This window comes from Sciurus carolinensis, chromosome 16 (genome assembly GCF_902686445.1).
Source record: "Sciurus carolinensis chromosome 16, mSciCar1.2, whole genome shotgun sequence".
NCBI lineage: Eukaryota > Metazoa > Chordata > Mammalia > Rodentia > Sciuridae > Sciurus > Sciurus carolinensis.
Genome location: NC_062228.1, coordinates 12,231,066 through 12,256,916, shown reverse-complemented (window position 1 = coordinate 12,256,916; position 25,851 = coordinate 12,231,066). Strand labels below are relative to the sequence as shown.

General features: G+C 58.3%; 2 protein-coding genes across 7 annotated transcripts in view; both read left to right on the top strand.

The window, feature by feature from the left end:
* Positions 1-4,130, top strand: part of Vac14 (VAC14 component of PIKFYVE complex) — a 103,025-nt gene extending 98,895 nt beyond the window's left edge. For both annotated transcript variants that reach the window (XM_047529427.1, XM_047529426.1), the window contains exon 19: positions 3,521-4,130. In XM_047529427.1, the coding sequence (XP_047385383.1) occupies positions 3,521-3,683 (163 nt within the window). In that variant the 3' untranslated portion in view covers positions 3,684-4,130. The remainder of the gene's footprint in view (positions 1-3,520) is intronic.
* Positions 4,131-5,445: 1,315 nt separating this feature from the next.
* Positions 5,446-25,753, top strand: Mtss2 (MTSS I-BAR domain containing 2). 5 transcript variants are annotated; one of them, XM_047529878.1, is made up of 15 exons: positions 5,446-5,698; positions 10,231-10,292; positions 10,377-10,450; positions 11,160-11,244; positions 11,331-11,422; positions 11,504-11,578; positions 11,895-11,903; positions 12,797-12,954; positions 13,290-13,397; positions 14,245-14,342; positions 15,810-16,032; positions 21,582-21,656; positions 21,984-22,160; positions 22,315-22,480; positions 22,586-25,753. In XM_047529878.1, the coding sequence occupies exons 1-15, from the start codon at positions 5,630-5,632 to the stop codon at positions 23,371-23,373; spliced, it is 2,259 nt and encodes a 752-aa protein (XP_047385834.1). In that variant the 5' UTR covers positions 5,446-5,629; the 3' UTR covers positions 23,374-25,753. The 5 variants fall into 5 exon arrangements, with proteins under 5 accessions (XP_047385834.1, XP_047385835.1, XP_047385836.1 ...); XM_047529880.1 differs by having other exon boundaries at positions 5,448-5,698; positions 15,906-16,032; XM_047529882.1 differs by lacking the exon at positions 5,446-5,698 and adding an exon at positions 10,923-11,028 and having other exon boundaries at positions 10,253-10,292.
* The last annotated feature ends 98 nt before the right edge of the window (positions 25,754-25,851 follow it).

The window sequence follows — 25,851 nt, the reverse complement described above, 5'->3', positions numbered from 1 at the left end:
GGTCTCCCAGGTGAGGCCCAGCTCCTGCCTTCCCTGCCCCTTTCTCCAGACAGCAGCTCTCTGCGTGTCAGGCTAGGCCTCCTGCTGGCTGCCATCTCATGGCTCGGAGTGCCACCAAGGTAATCCCCAAGAGACAACATTCAGTTCTGAGTGCCCCAGGGGAACAGGGAGAAGAGGTGGAGTTGGGTTTGCATGTGGCTCCCCCCAGCCAGAGCACCTCCAATTCCAGGGACTTGGAGAGAGGCCCAGAAGCCACACAGCACCTCACCAGCCTGGTCTCTGCATTGCCTTCCTAGTGTCCTGTGGGTATAGGGGCTCCCTAGAAGGCACCAAGGAAGGAAGGTACAGCATGAAGGAATGAAGGAGGAGGAAGGGCTCCTTCCCTGTGACCCCAGGTTTCCCCGGGGCATCTGCCTTCCTGTTGGAGGTCTCTGGGCCAGGCGACAAGCCCTGCACTACCCAGAGCCATCCAGAGCTCTGCGTGCTGCCTCTTGTCTTGGGAGGAGAAAGAAAGCTCCACGTGCTCAGACCCCTCCCATTCTCCCCAGGTCAGGGGATACAGAGGGAAGCTGGAAAAAAAAAAAAAAATGAGTATTTCTTCAGACTCTCCCATGGTCTGAGTCAAGAGAGTCATGAGCTAAGGGGTTGAATCCTCTGGGTAAAGGATTCTGTGGGTCAGTGGATGATGCAGTCCTCAACTAGGATCTGGTCTGAGTTCTGCCAGAGAATTTGTCTGTGTGGCCTTGGACAAGCCCCATACCTTTTTTGGGATACTGGTTTCTTCATCAGTAAATGAATATTTGTACTAAAGGGGTATGCGGGTGGGGAGGAGGGTTCTTCTCAGCCTTTCTTTGCAAGGGCCTAGGAAGAACCAGGCCCAGTGGAACATGTCTATAAACCCAGCAACTTTGGAAGGCTGAGACAGGAGGATTGCAAGTTAAAGGACAGCCTCAGCAACCCATGAGCAACTTAGCAAGACCCTTTCTCAAAATAAAAAATGAAAAGGACTGGGAAGGTTGCTCAGTTGTAAAGCACCCCGGGTTCAATCCCCAGTACCAAAGCGGGTGGAACGAACTGGAAAAAGAGAACATAGACATGGCACTGAACGAGGAAGGGACCTCAGAGACAGCTGGGGAGGGGGGGTTGCAGGGTTGGGCACAAAAGGACAGCTCACACTCTGGAAAGGGGGCTAAGGACAGTCCCAGCCCAGGGTGGGGCAGGCAGCTGGTAGACGGTGTGGAGTTGCCCGACGTCCTGTGTGCTGGGAACAGCGGAGGGAGTTCCTGTGCTCCTCACCCCTCCAGGCGTCCAGGCCACTCTCCAGGGACTGTCTCTTCAGTGAGGAGGGAACCTCTGAAAGCTGGTGACAGGAGGAAGGGGCCAGCTCTGGGTTCTGGAATCCTGGCTCTGTGATGCTGGCAGTGTCCCCATCACCCAGTGCCTGCAGGTGGCTGGAAACAGAACATGAAGGGCCTGAGCAGTGACCAAGAGGAAAGCCCTACCCTCCATGTTCAGAGATCCTAGGCAGTGTCCCTCACTCCCAGGGTACACACCTGTCCTCAGGCCAGGAAAGGTCTGCCCATCACTTGCTGAAGTCTCAGATAACAAGGTGCCACCCACTCCTCCCAGCCCCCTGCCCCCACCCCCTGTGCTCATCGCTCTGGGTTTGCCTTCCATCACCAGGGTCTCATTAAGAACCCCTCATCTCATTCCCTGCCCTGGACCTTAGGCCTTGGGTTTGCTGGGAATATTGTTGGGAGCAGCATACAGATCCCTGGTTCCCCCCATCAGATGATCCCTGTGGCCTCGTGTCTCCAGATCTGCACACCTTTCCCCTGTTCCAGCCTAAATGGGTTAGGGCACACCCTGGATTTAGGGCTCTAAGCTCGGTGTCCCTCCACCTCCTCAGAAGCCCATATTGTTGCTCTCTTGGGGCACTGACACCTTGGCCACAGGGTACCGTGCCAGGGAGGTGCCTCCCCATTCGAGGAAAGGCAAAAGCAGCAGCAGGAATCCAAGGTGCTGTACTCAGTCAGGCCCCCTAGAGTGAACTCTACCCTGGCTGCTTTGGATCTTTATTAAGCCCTGACCCAGGAAGCAGGGGCCTGATACCATCCAAGATGGCTTCAGGTGTATATCTTTCCCAGAAGGGTGGGAGGGGACAGCTGTAGGGCAGGGCATGGGAGACCATCTCCAGCTCTAGACAGCATATCAGCTATGGGGAGTGGAACCTCTACCCATCGGACTCTGGCCGTTGGTTTCCTGTGCTGAGCCAAGCTCATCCGTGAGGGTTCGCTGGGGGAAGCTCCACTGCAGTTCTTCCAAAGTGGACTGAACAGCCAGTGTGTGCAGCCTTGGAGTGCTGGCCTGACCAGCCTCACCTCACAGGTACAGAGTTGAAGACACAGCAGCCACCCCTCAGTACCTGGATGGGGGCTGGGCACCAGGCTAAGCTCCTACTTGGCCTGACTGGGAAAATCATGATCACCCAGTGGCTCCTGTGGGTAGTTCCTGCTTACAGATGAGGAGACAGTGGCATGCCCAGGACCAGCTGGCCAGAAAGTGGTCATACGAAGCTGCTGCCCGCACCCCACCCCTATGCTGGGGTCTCATCATGAACTCAGGACCTAGGAACTCTGCTCAGCTGAGCAGCCTATAGTCTTCATGAAATTTTTAACCAGGGCCACCAGGTCACAGGGGCTAAAACAGACACAGGCTCAGATCTACTTCTGCAAGCTCGTGAGGCCGAAGGGAAGGAGGAGCAGAACATTTCACAAGTCACTACTGGAGGGATAGTTAGAAATGAGGCCCAAAGGGATCCAGTCCCCACCTGTAGGCTAAGCACCAGGCCTGAGCAGGGCAGCAGGGCTGCTTACCACATTGAACAATCAGGGAGCACTGTGTGCACTGTAGCTGCAGTGCACAACCCGTCCTGCTGTACAGAACAACAGGAGGATGGTGGCAATAGCCATCAGCATATCCAGTGGTGAGACCAGCTCTCCTTCCCCAGGGACAAGGAGTAATTGCAGGCCTCAAGGCCCCAAAACTCAAAAACAAATGTCCTGCCAAGTGAGGGCCCATCAGAGTCTTCAGTGATCCCAGTTGTCCCCAGCCCTAGCCTTGCCCTAGAGAAAGGGCCAGGCTGCCTCCTCCCCCTTCTCCCCAGACCCTGTTCCAGGCCCCAGCTGGCTTCCTGGCTGGCTGCTGGCCCTGGCTTTCACCCCAAAGGGAGCCACTCATAAACAGGAAATGCTTCCCCATGCGATGCCTGCTCTGGGCGCCATTGCCAACCCACAGCCTGAGAGTAATATCCAAGTTCCCACCAACTGCAGGGGGGGGTGCGTATGGGCTCCCCAGCTTTTTGGGACTGGCTGTTAGGGAGGGGGTCACTGGGCAGGGGGCAGACAGACTCCCAGGGGCTGAGCCCCACCAGCCTGCAGCTCTGCCCGTTCCCACTGCCCACCAGCAGCAGCCCCCACAAATGCAGACACTAATTCAGTCCTTGGCGCCCTCTCCCCAGACACAGTCTGAAGACGGCCCCCAAGTCCCAGAAATGCGACTCGCCCAGCATCGACTACGCAGAGCTACTGCAGCACTTTGAGAGGGTCCAGAACCAGCATCTGGAAGTGAGGCACCAACGGAGCGCGCGTGGGGACCACCTGGACCGGAGGGTTGTCCTCTGACACACCTGGCATGGAGAAGGGCTCAACCAACCAGGGGCCCATGAAGCACTCAGGATCTTCAGGACACGCTCCCAAGGAGCCTGAGGACCTGCCTCTCAGGAGCAGGGCTGGGCCTGACCACCAGCCCAAGGCAGGGAGGGGATGAGGCTGCCGTATCCCCCAGCTCCTCTCACAGTGCTGTCATCTGCACACCGGCTTCAGACAGCTGGCTTCTCGCCAGAGGAGAGCCGCAGCCTCAGAAACCATCCATCCTCTGGAATCAGTCTCAAAATTTCTTATACCCCCTTATGAAAAGAGCTTGACCTCAGCCCGAGAGCTTTGGTCTTGTGTGCCTATGTGTATACATACATGAACGTGTGTGTGCGTGTATATACCCGTGTGCACACAGGGGTCAGCACAAAGGTCTCTACTGTATGCTGTGCACCCTCCCACCCCCACCCCAATAAAGATATGACAGAAACCTTAACTGGAACCTGCCTGCTCCTTTCCTGCCCCACCTGTTACTACAGCTGCCCCAGGCCCTCATCTGTCCAGAAGATCTGCTCTCATGCTGGCCCCAGAGTGTGTTGGTCCAGGACTGGGCCCTGCACTCACCTGACCCAGCCTGTGGGCTTAGGGCCCAGCTCTCCACCTGTAGGACCCACACCTTCCTGGCCTGCCCTGGAACCTTGAACCCTGCCTTTTTCCATCCCCTGATCTGACTTCCATTCTGACTCCCTGCAGGCAGTGGAACTTGTCCCCATCAGGCAGATGGGAACTGGGCCTCAGGGTTTTCTGGATGAAGGGGAGTTGCAGATAGCTGGGCAATGAGAGGAAAGGCCAGTGCACCCAGGGGGAAGAGGGATAGGTGTCCGACCCTTGGTTTGGCAGAAAGAACTTCTCCACTCCTGTAGGCCAGGGTTCACTTGTCCCCAGGCTTTGGAAAGTCTTGGCTTGGCCTGACCAGCTCCCAGGTGGCTCCTGGAGTAGGGGCTTGTGCGTGCTCTTCCAGAGCCCCAGCATGTGCTACCCCATGAGAGTTTGCCTGCCTGGAGTGTCCACTGAGACAGCCTGTACTTGCTGCCACTTATGGTCCACATGCACATATATGCATCCGCACACACTGCCCAGGCATCATGGACCCCCACCAACGAGGAAGGAGGTTGTCCCAGAGCCAGGAGATAGATAATTGACCACACACACACACCCCAATCCTGGCCTCGGGCATCCCACCTGGGTGGCATCCATACCGCTTGGAAATGAAGACAAATAACTATGGAGGGTCTGTCCCAGGAGTGAACCACCCAAGGCGGGCGGCCCCCTTGACTCCCCGCGCCCGTTAGGTGCCGTGTATCGGTCCGGCGGGATGCAGCCAGGGCCTCCATCCCGCCACGGTGTTCATCTTTGAAGACCAAGACCAAAGGCTGGAAGGTGTAGTCTGGGGGCCGAGAACCATCCGGGAGCAGAGCGGGCCCCGCCCCAGCGCCGCCCCGGCCCGCGGTGGCGCCCGCGCCCGCCGGCCCCGCTCGCCGGACCAGTCTGGCAGCGCCGGGCTCGGATTTCAAAGCCCTGGTTTCTGGCCGTGAATGGGCCTGCGCCCGCCCGGCCTTTCCCACAGCCCCCTCCCGCGCGCCCTCCCCGCGGTCCTCCCCTCCGCGCGCCCACGTGACGCCCGAGCCTCGGCGGCTCGGATTACCGCCGCCGCTCCAGTCCCCGCGCCGAGGCTGCGCCGCGAGCTGCCCGCGCCGCGCCCCCAGCGCCGCCCGCCTGCCCCGCCGCGACATGGCCCGCGCCGCCCGCCGGCGGCCCGCGACCCCAGAGCGCGGCGCGGCCGGCCGCTGAGCGCGGCCCGGAGGCGGAGGCCCGGCCCGGCCTCGGAGCGAGCGCCCGCCGCGGCCCGGCCCCCTCCCCTGCGCGGCTCTCCGAGCCCCTGCGCGCCCCGCCGCCGCGGCCCGCCCGGCCCGAGCATGGAGACCGCGGAGAAGGAGTGCGGCGCCCTGGGCGGGCTCTTCCAGGCCATCGTCAACGACATGAAGGTAATCGGGACGCGGCGGGGCCGGCCACCGGGGTGGGCGCGCGGATGCGGGTGCGTGTCCCCTCTGGGGACGCGTGGCGGCGGGCAGCCGTGCCCCGCTGTGACCGTGCGCGGTGGGGTCTGTGTCCTTGTCTGAGCGTGCCCTGCCTGCGTCTGCCTTGCACCCAGGTCTCCAGGTGTCTGTCTGCGGGACTGTGGGTGCTCAAGTATTGGGGGGTCCGTGCGGCGCCCTGGGTCGCCCTGTGCGGTCCCGACCCGAGCCTGCGCACACGCGGGCCCTCTGTGCCTCAGACCCCAACCATGAATGGGGTTTGGCTCCAGGGCCGACTCTTTGGCCCTTTAACCGGTCTAGGGTCTTGCGGGCCTCCGCCCCCTTCCAGCACAATCCCCCCACATCCCCACAGCCCCAGAGCCCAGACAATGCTGTCACAGCCGAAGCAGGAAAAATAATAAAGCAGAGAACCCTTAACTCCTTCCCCGCCAGAGGCCCGACCCTGCTACTGCCGCCCCAGCCCCGCCCCCCATCAGCAACCTCAGTGAGCTACGGACTCCAGGTCTCCAGACTGAATGTCCCTGTATCCCAAGGATAGGCCTTTATCATCACTTTGGGAGGAGGAGGGAAGAAGGTTGGGGTGGTGGAGCAACCCAAGGGAGCGCTTTTCGTACCCCACTACCACTCAGTGCCAACCCCACTCCCCGTGATTACCCAAGGTCAGGCTGGAGCAGGCCACTAATTCTTGTTCAGCCCACCAGTAGGGAAACTGAGACCTGGCAGTGGCTCAAGGTCATTAACCCTGCCCCTGATCTCAGCCCTCCTTCTTTATCTGGTAGCAGGGAGGGGGGAATCCTTTCCCCAAAAGAGGCCAAGGTATGACAGGGCTGCCCAGGCTGACTAGGCAGAGGGCCCAGCTCCAGTGTCAGGGTGGGCCAGGAAACAGCATTCCTGCCCTTCTCCTCTGTCCCCCATGATCTAGGGTGAAGAGGCAGGATTGCAGTCAGGAGGACCCTGGCTTCCCACAGGAGCTCCTGAGGGCCCCCTCACAGCCCCACACACACTGGCCAAGTACACAACACAAAGTCCTACCAGTTCCCAGCCTGGGGAGTGGTGGGGACACCACAAACCACATGCAACCTACCTAAGAGTTCCAGGCAGGCGCTTTGGGAAGGGGAGGGTGGTAGGCAGGCAAGAGGTCAGGACTCCTTTCCCGTGCTGCCAGGGAAACAGCCCCAGAGGCAGCTGCCAGATCCCTGTCCCCTAGGAAGGGGACTGAAGCCACCCTGGCCTGGGACTGCGCAGTTAGCAGCATGTCGGTGTCCCCCACCCCCACCGTGGTGCTTTCCCCCTGGGACCTCCATCCCTGGCAACTCCACCTGTGGGCCCCTTCTGCTGGCCCTCAGCAGCCTCCACCCGTCCCTGCAGACATCACAGCCCTGGCACCGAGGCCCCTTCCTGGGACTGGGCAGCCCTGACCACCTCCCCTGGCCGCTCCCAGGGCTGGCTGAGGGTGGGAGCTGCCTGCACCTCCTCCCACTGGCAGCCACACAGCAAGCACTGCAGCGAGCAGCAGCTTTTACCCAGAAGAGAGGAGCAGGACTGTGTCCCTCCCTCTTGGCCAATTGCAAGGAAGTTGGAGATGACACTAAAGGTAATGGGCCCAGATCTCAGCAAGAGGTTCAGGCTGGATGGTGGCAGGATTTGCAGATATGTGAAGTCAAAAGGGAAAGGTTTCACCAAGTGTGGTGACACCACGAAAGGATTTGCTCCTAACCGTGACACATGAATGTGTTCGAGGACCCTGGCCAGGGACAGAGGAGGGGGCCGGGCCACCTGGAGGCCGATGGCTGGATTTGGGGAGCAGCTTCTGACTGTCTCCTTGGTGGCTGCCTACTGATTTGCTGGGTCTGGGAGAACTCTTGCCCTCGGGCTGCTCCCCAGTGAGCCCACTGCAGATCTCCCTCAAAGGCCCCACCCTTGGCTAAAGGGTGATGGAGGGGAGAAGGGAGCCTAGAAAGCTGGAGGAGGCCTGAGCTCAGGGCAGGGGAAGGGTCCTCTGGAGCTTGCCTGCCTTCTCTGCCTCACACAGCTCAGGCCACAAGCCCATTGAATCCAAAAAGGGGCAGGAACTTGTTTGGGTGTTAGGCCTGGGCACAGCACATTCAGCAGAGCAAATGGGGCCACCACCCCACACTGGTCCATCCAGAAAATGGGGTCATGATCTTTGCCTCCCCCTCTATAGTACAGGGTCATCCAGACACACAGACTCTGGGCAGGTGGGAGGGGCTCCTAGCAGAGAGACAGGGCTTCTGTGCCCCTGGCCAGCGGAGACTGAGCCCTTGCTAGTTGCCCAGACCCTTTCCAACGTTCCCTGCAGTGAGTGCCCCCTGGAGTCTACACACTGGCCCCAGGTAGGTCCAGTCCCTCTCCTGCTTTTACCAGTGTGCAAACAGACTCAGACTGCCCCAAGGTCACCCAGAAAACCCTCTCTGGGGCTAGACCCTAGGTTGCTTCTCCTCATCCAGCCACAGCAGCCTGCTCACAGTCTCATCCTGTCCCCTTGGGTACCTCACCTCCCCACTCCGGAGCAGCCCAGGTGACTGCAACAGAGCTGGGTGTCTCCCCCATCCTTTCAGTCCCTGGAGCTCATCTTCCTGCACCCCAGAAACAGGATGCCTCTACCCTGACATGTAGTCAGTCACCTGTCAGTCATGGGATCAGACCCTGACGCCACACCCTGTGACTTTGGGCACATCACTTCACCTTGTTTCCTCATCCATTAAAGGGGACAATAGTAGGATTCTTCCCACAAGGCCCTGTGAAGACCCGGCACACACAGTGCCAGGGCCAGTCAGGCCTTGCATAAAACATGAAGCACCTGGTCAGCAGTGCAGTTACTGTGACCAACGAAGATAAAGCAGGGTCTTAGAACCTGACAGCCAGGGACCTGGGCCAGGCACAGGCTGGAGCACGCTCCCTGGGCACTGGCCACTCCAGCCCTTCCTCCTAGTCTCTGGGCTCCTTCGGGAACCATGAAGGGTGGGGGTGGGGGGAATTCCAAGTCCTTGAAGACTGAAGCACCTGGGTCCAAGTGCTGAGGAGAAAGCAGGCCTGGCCGCCCCCATCCCTGTCTTGTGCCCCTCCCCTGGGAGAGCCCTCACTCTGAGACTGCCCAGGGACTGCTGAGGGGTCTGAGACAGTGACCAGGGTGGAGGGGGGTAGCAGAACAGCTGGCTGTGGGCCAACTGCACCCCAGCATCTTCTCTCCACCCTAGAAGGAGATCTTTCGGATATTCAGGCTAGGTGGGATGAAATGGAAGATGTCCCTTTCAAAAGACCCCAAGGCCTAGGTCAGCTCCTCGGGACTGCTAGGGACAACCTCCCAGGCCCCTTTTCCCTGAGCTGTGTGGGGACAGCCCTCCCACAGCCTCCTCTTGGTCCAGCCTCAGTGTACTTCTCAAATATTTGCTTTCCCTAGACCCTGGTTTGGCTGGGCGGGGAAGGGAGGGATTTTCCGAGGTTCCCTGATGCTGCCCAGCTCCTTTTACCCGCTGTGGGTGCTTCGGGACTGGGGAGGCCAGCCAGAATCTGTCCTGGAGTTTCAACCAAGCACAGCCTCCCCTGAGGGCCTTGTGGGGCTGGGGTCTCCGCTTCCCCTCTTTCCTGGAGAAAAGCCTGAACTCCAGTGTTCATTATACATGGAGGAGACAGACCCCTTGGGGCTGGGGCTTTGCTCACCCAGGGCTGTCCTCCAAAAAGCAAGGCCTCCACAGGGTCCTCAGGCCAGGGCTGAGCTTTTTCCAGGCCCTGCAGCCACAGGGAGAGCACATTAGCCAGAAGAGCCCCTTAATCAGACTGGACAACTCGGTCGCCAGGAGCTCGACCTCCCTACTGGGAAACCCCCTCCCAACATGGAGCCATGGGCCAGGCAGGGATAAAGGCCACACTGTTTCCCCTGGAGCGGAGGGGAGTGGGGGGTGGAAAAAGGTGGCTCTGTTGGCCACACAAGGCCCCATTCAGCCTGGGGCCTGGTTGTCCCGGGCAGACTGGCCAGGCCCTGCAGCAGCCACAGCCTCCTCACAAGCCCAGGAGCCACTGCTACTGGCCTGAGTGACTGGCCAGCCTCCACACTCCACACTACCTTTGCCCCTAAGCCAGGTCAGTACCCACCATCCCAGGCCCAGGGAACATGGGACCTTCACTGAGCTCAGCTTAGATCCCTGCCAGGCCCCTGAGAAACCCAGGGGAGATAGGACCTGCCATCTACTGCCTCCATCTCCCCGGAGGGAGAATGGGAACCACACATTTGCCAACTCTACACAGCAGAATGGACTCCTGTCAGGTGGGAAGGATGGGTGAAGGCACCGGTTCCCAGGGCCAAGCCCTTCTCGTGCCTCCCAGAGGGCACAGGAGCATGGTCTCCTCAGGGACAAGGCCACTCTTAGAAAGTGACAGGGCTGGACAGCATATGGGGACCCCAGCCCAGCCCTACAGCCCCCTCCCACAGGGTCTCACTTCCTCTCCCACCTCTCTCACAGAGCTCCTACCCCATCTGGGAGGATTTCAACTCCAAGGCCACAAAGCTGCATTCCCAGCTGAGGTGAGGCTGCCCAGGGTGCCCTAGCTGGGGACGGGTAGGCAGAATGCCCCCACTGACCATCCACCCCACTGTCCATCTCCCCAGGACTACTGTGCTGGCTGCTGTGGCCTTCCTGGACGCCTTCCAGAAAGTGGCTGACATGGCCACCAACACCCGAGGTGGGAAGGAGCATGGCTGGAGGTCGGGGATGCCCCAGGGTGGGCTAGAGGGTGGGAAAAGCTGGGGGATAGGACACCAGGCCCAGAGCTGATGGAATGGGCTAGTTGTGGAAGACTGAGCCCCTGGCCCCAACAGGCACAAGCAGGAGTGGGTGAGTGACGGGAGGGATGTTACAGGGGATCCCTTCTTGCTGGGGGCAGCTCATTGGCCCCTCTGCTAGAGTCATTCACCCTTCTGCACAGAGTCTCTGGCTTCCCCCCTGTTCCCAGCGCCCTTCTGTGCGCTTTCGGGGCAGGTGAGCCCTCCCCTGGGTCCCGGTCTGCGGAGCACGGCGGCTCCTGTTCCTTTCAGCGGTGAGAACGTAGGCCAGGGCAGTGCGCACTGTCACTTCGCTCCACACCTGGACGGCTTCCGAGCTGGGGAATTTCACTGATTCCTCCTTGGGCGGTCTTTGGCGCTGGCATCTCCCAGCTCGGGGAGAGGGGAGGCACCTGGCCTGACCAGCAGAGTACCGGCAGCTGCAGGAGGCTGATGGCCGGCATGCTGGCCCCGGGGTCCTGGCGCGAGGAGGAGCTGGGTAAACGCCCAAGGCCCACCGAGAGTGAGGGCGGGCGCGGCCTTCGCAGCCGGCGCGCCCCCTCGTGGTCCCAGGCAGGGACTGCAGACACCCAAGCGTGCCCTTTCCACCCCGCGCTTGTCTCGCCGCAGGGGCCACGCGGGACATCGGCTCCGCGCTCACGCGCATGTGCATGCGCCACCGCAGCATAGAGACCAAGCTGCGACAATTCACCAAGTGAGTGGACGCCGCGGGCAGGCGGGGCGTTTGGTCCCTGGGAGACCCCGCTCCCTGTGATCCTGACCCGCAGCTCCCACCCACAGTGCACTGCTGGAGAGCCTGATCAACCCGCTGCAGGAGCGCATCGAGGACTGGAAGAAGTCGGCCAACCAACTGGACAAGGACCACGCGAAAGGTGGGGTGGGGCTTCGTGGGGCGGGGCGGGGGTCCCACACCCTGTCCTGTTATAGCCTCCCCTCTCACCCTGCCTCCACAGAGTACAAACGAGCCCGGCACGAGATCAAGAAGAAGTCATCAGACACGCTGAAGCTGCAGAAGAAAGCTCGCAAAGGTAAGGCCCAGAGCCCCTGCTGAGGCCCAGCCCCTAGGTCCCACTCCGTAGCCCCACTGCCCTATGGGGCTCCCCCAGGGCATCTTCCTGGCCAGAGGGGTCCTGTCCCTGACAGGACCCTCCGACCTGTCGGGTGGGACAGAGGGAGCTGCCCTGCACCAGACAGGCCCAGGCCCTTCCTCTTGGGAGGCAGTAAGAGGCCCCACAGGCCCAGGCCCCCACCCCACCCCAGGAATGGCTCTGTCCATCAGGCTGTCTTTCACACATTCTTTCTTTCTCTGTCTCTCCTCCTCCTCCTCCCACATCCTTCCTGTAGAGCTACTTGGTAAGTCAAATGTCGGTCCCTCCAGCTGCTCCTCCCGTCCTTGTCGCATTTGTCTGTCTCCCCCAGCTCAGGGCCATTGGAAGGAACCTCTCCAGGCCAAGGAGAAGCGAGGAAGTCGGTCGGTCCACCGAGGGAGGGGCCTGGGGCACAGTCCCCCTGGGGCCCTGGGGCCCCTGGCCAGGGATGAGTCCCAGGCCACTGCTGGGTCAGTCTGCCAGGCCAGGAGGGGTTGGCTGGTGGGGCGGGGTGGGGGGGCATAGGCCCTGGCTGCCCCGCCCCCACCAGGCCAGCCCTGTTCTTACCTGTCGCCTCCTGCTTCCTGTCTCAGTGTCTCCTCCACATCATCCTCTCGCCTTTCTCTGTCTCTCTTGCTGCTTTTTTGTACCACCGTCGCTGTCGTTATGTGTTGTTTTCTGAGCTGAGCAGAGGCCCACCCTGAGACACCCCCTTCCCTGCTCCCCAGGCCCAGCCCCTAGCTCTGCTGATCCTGGCACCTTCCAGGGGCTTGGCCTACAGCTGAGCCCCCGCCCCACTCTGCTTTGTCCTGCTCCACACCACCTGCCTGTATCCTGTGGTGACGGGGCACCATCCCGGGGCAGTGAGAGTATCCCACGCAGAGAAGGCCTCCCGTTGGCCTCCACCTGGTCAGCCCTGCCTACCTGGATCCCGGGTGGCTTTGCAGCTTTGGTGTCTCTCCTGTGCCTGTGTATCTGTCTGTCCTCTCTGCCTGCTCTGGGGGGACCATCCCCTCCACAAGCCCCAGAGTCTGCCCTCCCCAGCCCCCTGGTAGTGCCCAGCTCCACGGCCAGGGATGCCACCACAGGGGCCTGAGCCATGGGTGCAGCAAACCAGGCCAGCGTCCCCAGCGCAGCCTCTCCTCCCGACCCTTCCAGGGAAAGGAGACCTGCAGCCGCAGCTGGACAGTGCCCTGCAGGACGTCAACGACATGTACCTCCTTCTGGAGGAGACGGAGAAGCAGGCGGTGCGCCGGGCCCTGATTGAGGAGCGAGGCCGCTTCTGCACCTTCATCACCTTCCTGCAGCCTGTGGTGGTGGGTCCCATGGTGACTCAGAGGCCAGTGGGGTGGGTGGGACCCAGGGTGGACTTGTTGACCTCTTAGATCACTTCTGAGTGATCTCTGGCTGCGTGCATTTAGGGCCACATGCTTCCGGACCAAAATCAGGTCTCATGGCTCTTCATGCCCTGATTTGGTCTGGACAGATGGTCATGTCAGCCACCCAGACTATGCTGGCCCAGCCTCCACTGCCCCTAATGGCACTGGTTAGCAGGGGAGGGTGAGAGAGGAGAGGCCTGACAAGACCTGTCTCTCCCGGGTGGGTGGAGGGTGGGTGGTGGGACCATCAGGTCTTATCCCTGCTTCCTCAGAATGGCGAGCTGACCATGCTGGGAGAGATCACCCACCTGCAGGGCATCATCGACGACCTGGTGGTGCTGACTGCAGAACCCCACAAGCTGCCTCCCGCCAGTGAGCAGGTGCCGTGAGCCCGGAGGCCCAGGGACAGGGACGGGGAGGAGACAGTCCTGCCCTCAGTTGGGGACATTTGAGAAAAGGAGACAGACAGCATTTGGGGAAGGCATCTGGGAACTTCCAGCAGCCACCAGGGGGCATCCAGTATCACCTGCCCAGGTGATGTGCTTAGGTCCCAGCAGGAATCTCAGACTGCGAGCAGGTGGGGAAAAATCTCAGATCCCTGGAGCTTGGCCCTTCCCAACTGATGATGCTTGGCTGCCATCCACACCCAAAACGCCAGTCACATCCCCTAGACCCAGGCACATGTGTCCATCCTGCCCCCTCCCTTGTCCCCGCTGCCCTCCCCAGGCACGTCCAGTGTGCCCAGCACTCCACTAAACGCCCTCCACAGGTTGTGTCTTTGGCGCCTCTTGATGGTGCTCTAAGACAGGAACAGTGACCCCCATTCACGCAGAAAGCTGAGACTCGGGTCCAGCACTGATTTGCACCCCTGTTATCATGGGTAATCTAGCCTGGTTCCTCTGCCAGTTCTCAGGGGCACCTGCTTCTCCCATGTCTCCCGCCCAGTCTGGGCTCAGAGTTCCAAATCTGTGCTCTGTGTGTGAGCTGAAGGAGTGCAGAGAGAGCTGAATGTCCCCATGTCTCTCTGCTTCCCACCCCAGGAAGCACCGTGCATTAGGAGAAGGCTGGGGGTGGGAGGGTTAGCTTGATGGGGTCTTCTCCTGACGCATGGTCCCCAGTTGGGAAGACTGGAGGGCATCTGGCCCTGCCAGCTCTTTGAGGAAAATGATGAGGCTCTCTGTAAGTTAGGGGCTGCCTCCGCTGACCCCCATTCATGTGCCTGCCCAGGTGATCAAGGACCTGAAGGGCTCCGACTACAGCTGGTCTTACCAGACCCCGCCATCCTCACCCAGCAGCTCCAGCTCCCGGAAGTCCAGCATGTGCAGGTTGGTGGGGGCGGGACTCCTGGAGGGTATCCCAGATAGGAATACGGAAGCTCCCCGCAGAGCTACGTCAAGAACAGCCTCAGAGGCTGGAGATTTGGCTCAGCAATAGAGCATTGCCTGGCTCGTGTGAGGCCCTGGGTTCAGCCTCCAGAATTGCAGGGGCCCGGGGGCAGGAGATGCTTCATATCCTCAATTCATATGACCTCTGCAGCATCCGAGGGATCTTCAGGTATAAAGGAAAAACATGCCCGGTTATCCCAGGACTGCTGACCCCAGCGTTTGTTGGCAGGGAGGGGCGGTAGCTTCTTTTACAGGGCATTAACTGTGTGCCAGTGCCAAGCGTTTTCTTCATTGAATGCTAACACCACTGTGTCAGGCATGGTATTGTCTCCATTTCAGAGAAGGGGAAACTGAGGCACAGAGTCTTAGCATTTAAGCACTGGACTCTGCCAAGCCTAGGACAGGGGAGGGTGCAGGGGTTTCTGAGGACATGTGCTGAGACCACAAAGTAAAGGACAGTCCAGCCTGACTCATTCCTAAAACTGACATCCAGGCAGCTGCCAATGGATCAAACTCTGGCCCAGGTTGGACCCTGGGGTCTCAGAGCCAGGGAGAGGCCAAGAATCTCACTCAACACTAGGCTGGCTCAGCATCAGGGGCCCTTCCCTGGGCTGGCACTGAGGCCAGATTTAGAGACGTCTGGGTGGGGAGGGCACTAAGCACAGATGATTACTGGGGGAGGCCCCTCTGTCCAGGTACCAGGGCTTGAGAGAAGCCAGGCCCAGTGATCAGCTGCTCCCTCAGACTCTGGGTGGGCACCTGTCCAAGGAGGGAGCACAGACAGCAGGGAGACCGGGAGCAGGTGGGCGCTCGCTCCGGAAGCTTCCAACTCATGCTCAGGAGCACTGCCGGAGGTTCAGTGACCGTGCAGAGGGCATGAGCTGGACACCTTCCAGCAGGGAGGTGACGAGGTGATGGTGAGCTTCCGACCTCCCTGGAGGGCACCCTCGCGTGCGGCCCAGACTCCTGCCTCGAACAGGATCGCCCACTGTGACGAGAAGGCAGCAGCAGGCTTCGAGAAGGCAGTTTAGAAACAGGCAGCCTGTGTCTGTTTCTGATTGTTCGATGCTTTGTGACTCAGTTTCCCCATCATTGGCCTAAGGGCGACTGTTCTAATGGCAGAGTGGGAGGCGTGAGATCGCCCCACCCTTGGCATGCCTTGACCATGGCTCCCCAACACTGAGGAGTCCCAGGGACAAGGGCCGGGTGTCCCCTCCTCTAGCCCTGCCCTGCCTGATGCATCAGCCTGGAACCCCGCTCCTCCGTAGAACCCGGGTCCCAGGACCTCGTAGTCTGACATTGTCTTTTCCTTCCTCTGCCCCTCGTCTCTCCCCACCATTTGTCACCCCCTTCACACTCACCCGTCTCCCTGTCTGGCTGCTGTACTGTCCTCCTTCACTCCCTTAGTGCCCCCAGCAGCAGTAGCAGCGCCAAGGGTGGCGGAGCCCCGTGGCCTGGGGGTGGCCAAACACACTCACCCAGTTCCACCTGTCGCTACCGCAGCCTGGCGCAGCCAGCCACCGCCACCACCCGCCTCTCCAGCGTCTCCTCCCACGACTCCGGCTTCATCTCGCAGGACGCCGCCTACTCCAAGCCCCCCTCGCCCATGCCTTCCGACATCACCAGCCAGGTGAGGGGTGCCACAGCCTCCTGCGGGCTCAGGCGTTTCTGCGTGCGGGGCCAGTCGCCATTGAGAATGGTCCCAGGGCCTTCATTCTGTTCCATGTTTATATCATCGACTTTCATCTCTTGGCTTTAAAACTCGCTCTATCATTATATTTTAGATAAGTCTCTTGTAAACAGCATATGCCTAGATGTTCTTGTTTTACTCAATCTGACAACATCTTTTTTTCTTTTTCTTTTTCTTTTTTTTTTTTTTCCTGTGCTGCTGGGGATCGAACCCAGGGCCTCGCACTTGCCAGGCAAGCACTCTACTACTGAGCTACACCCCCAGCCTCAGCCACCATCTTTTTATCCCCACTTTCATTCTCTTCTGCTGGGTCTCCAGTTACATGTATGTCACACCTCATTCTTTCTGTGTCTCTTAACTCATGTGTTTCACCTTTTGTGGTGGTACACACCCTATAAGCCCAGCAACTCCGGAGGCCAAGGCAGGAGGATCCCAAGTTTAAGGCCAGCCTCAGCAACTTAGCGAGACCCCATCTCAAAATAAAACATAAAGAGGACTAGGACCGTAGCTCAGTGATAAAGTGCCCCTGGGTTCAATCCCCAGTACCAAAAAAAAAAAAAAAAATTCGCATATTTCATCTTTGCTGTCCCTATAACATTCTGGATAATTTCTTCAGATCTGTTTTCCAATCTGTTTTTCCTCTTTTTTTGTTATTTGAACTGCCTATTAAGGGTTTGGGGTTTGGGGGTGAGGGGGTAACTTTTTCTTCTCAAATTGTTTTAGACTCATAGAAAAAAAGAGTAGAATCTCCAAATGCCCTCCCTACAGTCCCCCAACCCCCATGTTGACATCTCACATAACCATCAAATAATCTTCAAAACCAGGAAATGAACGCTGCTACTAACTGATCCACAGACTGTTCACATCTTGCCAGTTTACGCTCTACTGTCCTTCCTCTGGGCCAGGACCCAATACAGAATCCTTGATGTTGCATTTAATTTGTGTGTCATCTGAGCTTTTCCAACCTGTGACCGTTCCTCTGTCCCATCCTGATTTGTCTTTCATGACTTTGATATTTGGAAGAACATTTTATGTCTCTCACATTAGATTGGCCTGATGTCCATTTAGGACAGGAACAGTGTCCATTTAGGAGGAGAGGCCAGGTGTTTGGGGCGAGCACACCACAGCAGGGTGCCGTGCCCTTCTTAGGACACCATATCAGCTGCGTGCTGTCGATGTGCCTCGAGGCTGGGGACACGCTCCCTGGTCCTTGGCGGAGGTGGTGTCTGTCAGTCTTCCCCACTCAATGTCCCCCTTTTTAATTAACGAAGTCTCGTCTGGCGGGTGCCTTGAGACCATGCGACATCCTGTTCCTGGCCATACTTCCAGTGCTGGAGACTAAACTGAGGTGTGCTGTGCCCCTGAGCTACACCCCAACTCTTTTCATTTTTTATTTTGATGCTGGATCTTGCTAAATTGCTCAAACTGGACTTAAACTTGCAATCCTCCTGCCTCAGCCTCCCAAATCACTAGGATTACAGGCATGTGCCACCACACCCAGCTGTTGTCCCTCATTTTATCATCTACTGATGATCCCTGCCTGAGATTTTCTTATTTCCATCATTCCACCTGCAGGTACTAACTGAATTGCTGCTGTAAAAAGAGCTCTCCCTTCCTGCACATTTATTTATGTAGTCAGTTACTTATTTATACCAGTACAGACTTGTAGATATTCTCCGGGTTGGAACTTAGCAAGCCCTGGTGGCTCAGTGGTGACACTCTCCTGGTTCAATCCCCAGTACCAAAAAATAATAATAATCCATTACCGCTGAGTCTTTTAAGAACTTTTTACTGACGTAATCGGTACAAACGGAACCCACCCGTATAACCAGCACTAAGAGCAAGACAGCATGACCATCAGCAAGAAGCTCCTGTGCTCCCCAAGGGACAACCACTATCCTCACTAGCTTTTGTCTTTTTTGTAAAATATACATAAATGATTGGGCTGGGGAGGTAGCTCAGTGGTAGAGAGAGCACTTGCCCAGCACGGGTGAGGCACTGGATTTGATCCCCAGTACCACGGACGGGTGAATGGGTGGGTGGAGAGATAGACAGGGAGTGTGCCCAGCTCCTCTGGCTCAGCATCATGCTCATGAGATTCATCTTCTTACAGAGACCTGTGTCGTTCCCACCTCTGCAGCACATTTCATCACATGAATGTATAATTAGCCATTCTATATTTGAAGGACCTTTGGATATTTTCCAGTGTTTGACTGTGGCGCTGCTAATAGTGCTGCTCTGAACTTCCTAGCTTGCAGTTCCTTGCGGGTACTGAGCTAGGAGGGGACTTACTGCATCACAATGTGCACACATGTTCAAATTTGATAGGTTCCACCGAGTGGCTTTCCAAAGCGGTTGTACACATTTACACCCCTACTAGCAAGATTACGGCAGTTCATTGCTACACCACATCCTCAGCAGCCTTGGTATTTTATATCTGTTTCATTTTAATCATTCTGACAGGTGTACAGTAGTAGTCAGTGTTTGTGTTTGTCATTTGCGTGACCCTAGTGATAATGAGGTAGGACACCTTTTTCCTTCTTTTAAAGTCCATTTGATGATCTTCTTTTGTGAAGGACTTGTTCAGATCTTTTACCCGTTTTTCTCCTGGACTGTTTGTGGTTTTCTTATTGATTTATAGAACTTTTTACATATTATAGATATAAGTCCTTCATCAAGTATCTTCTCTCATTTTATGGGGATGTTTTTACCCTCTCAATGGGGTCTTTTAACGACCAGAAATTTTTAACTTTAATATAGTCCAATTTATGCATTTTTAAAAATTGTTAGTGCCCTTGGCGTCCTGCTTTGAGATATTTCTCATACTTCCACTCACCAAGATGTTTTCCTCTAAAAGTTTTTTGTTGTTGTTTTTACTTTTTCCATTAGATGCCCAACTTACCTGGAATTTCTTGTGTGTGTGTGTATGTGTGTGTTATGAATAGAGATCCTTTGTTCCATGTGGGTATCTGATTGACCTAGGACAATCTATTGGAAAGACCATCTGTCTAAGCCACTTGAGCCTCTATAACAAAATACCCATAAGTTGACATAATACCGTGAACAACAGAAATTTATTTTTCATAGTTCCAGAGGCTGTGAAATCCAGAATCAAGGCACCAGCAGATTTGGTGTCTAGAAAGGGCCCACTTTCTGGTTCACAGAAGGCTCCTTCTTGCTGTGTCCTTACATGGTGGAAAGGTCCTCCTGGCTCCATCAGGCTTCATTTATGAGGCTCAGACTCTGCCCTCATGACCTGGTCACCTCCCAAAGAGCTCACCGTTTTTTACTTTTTCCTTTTTTTTTTTTTTTTTTCTTTATAACTAGCAAGGGTTGAACCCAGAGGTGCTTTACCACTGAGCCACATCCCCAGTGGTTTTTATTTTTCATTTTGAAACAGGATCTCACTAAGTTGCTGAAGCCCTCACTGAATTGCTAAGGCTGGCCTTGAACTTGTGATCCTCCTGCCTCAGTCTCCCAAGTCTCTGGGATTTCAGGCACACGCCACAATGCCTGCCTCAAAGACCTCACCCCTTAATGCCATCTGCTTGGGGGTCAGGATTTCAGCACATGAATTTTGAGGGAAAACAAACATCCAGACCATAGCAGCATCTTTTCCCCACTGAGCTACCATGTTGTGAATCAGGTGTGTGTGTGTGGCTCTTTCTTGTATTCTGTTCAACTGCCTGATGTTCCTTAGGCCAACTGGTTGTCTATTCCTTAGGCCAGTACCACCCCATCTTAATTATTCTAACTGTAGAAGATCTCGGTATCTGATAATGAAAGCCCTCCAGCTTCATTAGTCTTCACAAACTGTTTTTGACCCTTTGCATTTCTTTATATATTTTAAGATCAGCTTGTCAGTTTCTACCAAAAAATAAAAACAAAACCCAAAACCAAACAAAAACATTCCTTGTATCCAAAAAACTTGTCTTTTTGTTTGTTTGTCCGCTTTGGCACTGGAGATTGAACCCTGGGGCACTTAACCACTAAGCCATATCCCCAGCCCTCTTTATGTTTTATTTTGAGATGGGGTCTTGCTAAGTTGCTATGACTGGCTTTGAACTTGCAATCCTCCTGCCTCATCTTCCCAAGTCACTGGGATTACAGGCATGTACCTCTGCACCTGGCTGGTAAACTTGTTAAATTGCTTATTAATTCTAATAATTTATAGATTCTGAGAAAGATTCTTTACTATTCTGTCACTGCAAACCATGATCATGTTATTTCTCCTTAATTTCTTTTTCTTGCTTTATTGCACTGACTAAGACTTCCAGTGCTAACATTGGGTATCCTTGTCTTTCTTCCAACCTTAGAGAAAAAAGTACCAATATTTTTGTAGATATTCTCTATCAGATTGTTCCTATTCTTTGTGGTCATTTTTTCACAAATGGGTGTTGGACTTTTTCACTGACTTCATCCAAATACTTGTTCTGCGTTGAGTTTTTTTATTTAACAGTCACATTGCTAAAAGTCTGAAAGTGTCATTTCCTCTGAGCCCTCACTTTTGGTGCTTTGTTCCCTTTTGTTTTAGTGATCTTGGCTCGACAGAGTCTTTAGGAAACGTGGGGATCTAAGTCGAGGGTGATGGGGGATTGTGGCGGGGACTGGGGTACTCTGGTGCCCTCCCCGCCGCCCTGGCTGGGTTTGCTCACTGTGAGTTTTGCTCATCACGAGCACTTCCCTTGGCTCCATCTCTGACCACAGTGCCAGAGTCAGCATCTGCCCCGGGAACCCTGCCCATCACACGTGCGAAGGGTTGGTTCATGGTCCTGTTTCTACCTCTAGTTTCACTTCCCTTGAGGGAGAGCCTCGAGGGTACCCAGTCTACCCTAATGCCTGCAAGCGCCTCCCATTCACACTTAAGCTGCTCCTGAGGGCCCCTCCCACCTGCTAGGGCAGGTGTCCCCCTCCCCGCTGCAGAGCAGGTTCTTCCGTCCTCCAAGGCTCCTCCACTTCTCTGGCAGCTCCTCGCCCACTCTCCTTTGCTGGACGCTCCCCCTCTTCCCCATCACTGAACGTCCGCGCCTGAGCGCGTGGTCCCAGCCTCACCTCTAACTGCGCCCCTGCTTGGATGGCCGCCTCCTGCCCTGAGCTGCTGGATGTGACGCCAGCCCCGGCTTCTGACTCCAGGCTTGTAAATACACTAGCCAGCATGGCATCGGGTTTCCCGACCCAAGGAGCAGCTCAGCTCAGCATGTGCAGGATGGCACTTTGAACTCCAAGTGCTCCCCGCTCTGCTGGCACCCCCTTTCTGAGAGAATGGTGCAAGGCCACCGGCAGCAGGTCCTGTGGTGACTCAGTCCCCGTGGAGTGTGCCTGGGCTGCCACCTTCTGCTGCAGGCGCTCTTGGTGGCCGTGACCCCAGAGGGACACGGGGCCAGGTGCTGAATCAGGCCGCCCCTGCATGCGGCTCTGTAATCAGATCTGTTCTCTCCTCTCCCCTGCCTCCCGCCCCGTCTGCAACCACCCACTGGCCTGCATGGCAGAAGTCCTCCAGCTCCGCGTCCTCCGAGGCCTCGGAAACCTGCCAGTCTGTTAGCGAGTGCAGCTCCCCAACCTCGGTCAGTGCCCCAACCCCAGCCCCAGCCCAGGAACACCACCCGTGCCCAACATGGGACCAGCACCCCAGGGGGCCCCAGTTCAGCCAGAGGACCCTCAGCCACGCCCCACATGCCACATTGCTCCCTCCTGGGACTCCCTGTCCTGCCCCGGGGCCTGGTGGGACAGAGCAGCCATACCCACCCTCCAGACTCTGGCCTGGGCCATGAATTTGGGCTGAAGGCCCCTTACAGAGCTGGACACCCTGAGTCTCAACCCCAGTGAAGGGCCCCATTGGCCGTGGGCAGCAAGGCCGAGAGTCTCCCTGACCTACCGGCCACACCCTCCAGGACTGGACCAAGGCCGGCCCCCACGAGCAGCCCTCGGGCTCCACCCTGCAGCGGAGGAAGGACCGAGTGGAGCTTCTCCGAGACAATGAGCCAGGCCCCACTGGCGGAGGCACCCTAGGCCCCAGCGGGGAAGAGGCACCACGACCTCGGATGTCCCCCGCCACCATCGCAGCCAAGGTAGGCGGACAGCTCCCCCAGGTTGCCCAGCCGGGGCCACCTTGACTCCCAGCTCGATGCCGGGAGGCCAACAAGGGCCTCCACCGTGGGGCTGCCTGGAGGCCAGGCGGAGGGAGGACAGGAGGGGCTTCAGCTTGCAGTTTACCTCCCCCAGCACGGTGAGGAGGTGTCCCCTGCGGCCAGCGACCTGGCCATGGTGCTGACCCGCGGCCTGAGCCTGGAGCACCAGAAGAGCAGCAGGGACTCGCTGCAGTACTCGAGTGGCTACAGCACGCAGACCACCACGCCCTCCTGCTCCGAGGACACCATCCCCTCCCAAGGTGGGTCTGCAGGTGGCCCCACCACAGGGACGGCCGGGAGTGGGCTGCACACGAGAGCCGCGTCCACCCGGGTGGGTCAGGGCTGACTGCATCCTGCTTCCCCAGGCTCGGACTACGACTGCTACTCTGTGAATGGGGACGCGGACAGTGAAGGCCCCCCTGAGTTTGACAAGTCGTCCACCATCCCGCGCAACAGCAACATCGCCCAGAACTACCGCCGCCTGATCCAGACCAAGCGCCCAGCCTCGACCGCAGGGCTGCCCACCGCCGGGCTGCCCACGGCCGCGGGCCTGCCCTCTGGCGCCCCGCCCGGGGTGGCCACCATCCGCCGCACACCCTCCACCAAGCCCACTGTGCGCCGTGCCCTGTCCAGTGCCGGCCCCATTCCCATCCGGCCACCCATCGTCCCTGTGAAGACCCCCACGGTGCCTGACTCCCCTGGCTACGTGGGACCCACGCGGGCAGGCAGTGAGGAGTGCGTCTTCTACACGGAGGAGGCTGCCTCTCCCCTGGCACCGGACCTCGCCAAGGCCTCCCCGAAGAGGCTCAGCCTGCCCAACACAGCCTGGGGCAGCCCGTCCCCGGAGGTGGCCAGCTACTCCACCGCAGGGGCCGGGCTGGCGGCCGAGGATGACGAGGAGCAGCAGCTGGCGGCCAACCGGCACAGCCTGGTGGAGAAGCTTGGGGAGCTGGTGGCGGGCGCCCACGCCCTGGGCGAAGGCCAGTTCCCCTTCCCCACCGGCCTGTCTGCCACCCCAGCAGAGGAGACGCCTACCCCACCCCCTGCTGCCACCAGCGACCCCCCAGCAGAAGACATGCTGGTGGCCATTCGACGCGGGGTCCGGCTCCGCAGGACCGTCACCAATGACAGGTCTGCGCCCCGCATCTTATGATGGCGCCGCCCTCCCCACCCTGTCTGGCCCCAGCACAAGCAGGTGGCCTGGTCTGTGAGCAGCAGCCACTCAGCACAGGCACAGTCAGGAGAAAGAACAGCGCCAGGGACAAAGCAGAGCCACTTTATGGGAGGAGACACCCAGGCTGGGTCACAGCATTCATCGGGATGTGACTTCTTTAACAAACCTCGCAGGACAGGTGGGGCCTGCAGGCCTCGGACTGGTTTTGGAGCCTATTTTCTACTCTCCTTGCCCACTCTGTCCCTCCTGGCAGGCCCTGCCTTTTCCAAACCGGCAGGGCCCAGCCTCCCTCGTGCCAATCCTGGCCCACCTGGCCTGGGGTCCAGGGCTGCTCCCCAGCGTCACGGTGCCCTGGCTCACTCCTGAATGCTGGCCCTCCCCGTCCCCCAGCCCCCTCCCCCCTCCCTCTACCTCTGCCTCTCCCAGGCCCCTCTCCACCTGGGTGGCGTGCGGCTGTGGAGGGGCCACTTCCCAGTCAGCTGAGGCATCTTGATTTGTGGCCAGAATGAGGGGAGCAGGTTGGAGTTTGGAGACGAGGCCCAAGGGGAAGGGAGCCCGAGTGGAGTCTGGGGAGGACATGGAGAGAGCCTGCATGTGGAGGCTCGGGGGTCCCTCCCACCTCCTCTCCCATGTGAGGTGTGGCAGGAGCGGGGGGCTGCTTAGGGCAGCAGGAAGAGGCCAGAGGTCCAGGGGGCTGCCTGGCCAGCCACACAGGAGCTGTTCAGATGTCCCGTTCTCATCTGGCACATTAAGACTTTTAACTCAGTGGCACTTTGGGGTCACAGTTTCAGCCTCCTTCGGGGTCGGGGCTGGAGCAGTAGACGGTATGGAGGGTATTTTATAAATATAATAAATTGGAGCTGACCCCAGACAAGGACTGTATGGGGGGCGAGCTGGTGGAACAGGGTGTGTGTCTTCGAGTGCCTGAGAGGGGGAGGTCACAGGGTGGCCTGATGGGCCTGTGGCAGGAGAAGGGCGGAACCAATTCCCCCAAAGCCAGCGGGAAGCTGCTGTCCCCAGCGTAGCCAAAATGAGGCTGGAGAGGGCAGGGCCCGGGCGTCTCGGGCCTGCCTGCTGTGGGTTGAGCAAGCTGCGGGCCTGCAAGGGAGCAGGTGCAGGGAGATGGGCTGAAACTTGCGGGAGGAGACGCCATCCCAGGATGGCCCTGTGCGGGCCTGGGCCTGGGCGGGCAGCCGGCCGGGCGGAGGAGGGGGCGCCTTCCCCTCCCGCCCCTAGTGAGTGAGCAGGTAAAAGCACGTGAGCCTAGGGCGAGCGGAGGGAATCGGGAGGTCCGTGGGTCGTGAGGAGAGCGGCAGAGCTCCTGGGGGGCATCTCGCTGGGGGTGAGGAGAGCGCTTCCCCCTGGTGTGGGTGGGACGGAGCCGGGGCTGCTCCAGCTCCGAGCTCCAGGGTGTCCTTGGGCCATGAGCTGGGATCTCAGCAGGGATGCCCCCGGGTGAGTGGGGTCCCACTGGGCTCCCCGGGACTGCTGGAGAACCATCGCCAGATCACTAGATCTGAGAACTGCCAGGTGTGGGATCCAGGAGAGCAGGCGGTCCGTTTGGGGGGATCCCTGGGGTGGGATTTCTGCCTGGCCTTCCCCCCTCAGGGCTGCACTGGGTTTGCCCAGGTGACAGAGCAGGAAGCAGGATGTGTGAGGGGACGGTGAGGGGCAGCAGGAGGGCAGGCACGGCCTCTGTGCCAGGAGTGTGGCTGGTCACAGGTCCCTGCGAGGAAGGGCTCACCGCCTCCTGGGGGCTCCGCAGGGGTGGCCCCCAGACTCCAGGCCCTGATGGGAAGTGGGGGCCGGGGCTTCCCCGGAGACGGTGGGGCAGCACTGCCTCTGCCTCCCCGTCCCCTGAGCCCCCAGGGCTGTACATACTCCACCCCCCTCTGTTCCCTGACCACCCCCTGCTGCCCTCGTCATTTAGTGACCACCTCACAGCCCGCCCCCGCCCCGGGATCCGAGCCAACAATCCCGCATCATAAACTTTGGTTTGGGGGTGGGGGCTTCTTTACATTCGTTTTATTTTTCATTTTGTACAGAGAACTATTCTTTTCAAAAGCGTCTTTTGACTGCAGTAACTTTTCTGGTGCTGTTAACTTGTTCCTTTTTTTTAATTTATTTTCCCTCCCCAAGCCCCCCCATCCCTGCTCACCCTTTCCTCCCACGCGCCCCTCGCTACCCCTTCGTCCCACCTGAACCATCTCGTTTCTTTTCTTTCCGTTGGCTTTTGGATAAATTCTCCTTTCCTCCCTGCCCGCTCCCCTCCATCCTCCCTTGATTTAAATAGTCACTGCTACAAGTAACAGATGCACTGTGAGGATCCAGTATTAATAAAGTCGTACTGTAATTAACACCCCTGCCTCTGCCTGGCTTCCCTGGGCTGCAGCTGCTCACCGGTCTTCCCTCCTGTCCCTGCATCCTGACCTTGGTCACCAGGCCCCAGGGGCCATG

Excerpts from the sequence above, each read along its gene's own strand:
- Mtss2 (XM_047529878.1), top strand. The coding sequence starts at position 5,630 with ATGGAGACCGCGGAGAAGGAGTGCGGCGCCCTGGGCGGGCTCTTCCAG. Across the intron at positions 11,245-11,330 it reads AAGCTGCGACAATTCACCAA|TGCACTGCTGGAGAGCCTGA; the intron begins GTGAGTGGACGC and ends TCCCACCCACAG. Across the intron at positions 13,398-14,244 it reads TGCCTCCCGCCAGTGAGCAG|GTGATCAAGGACCTGAAGGG; the intron begins GTGCCGTGAGCC and ends GTGCCTGCCCAG.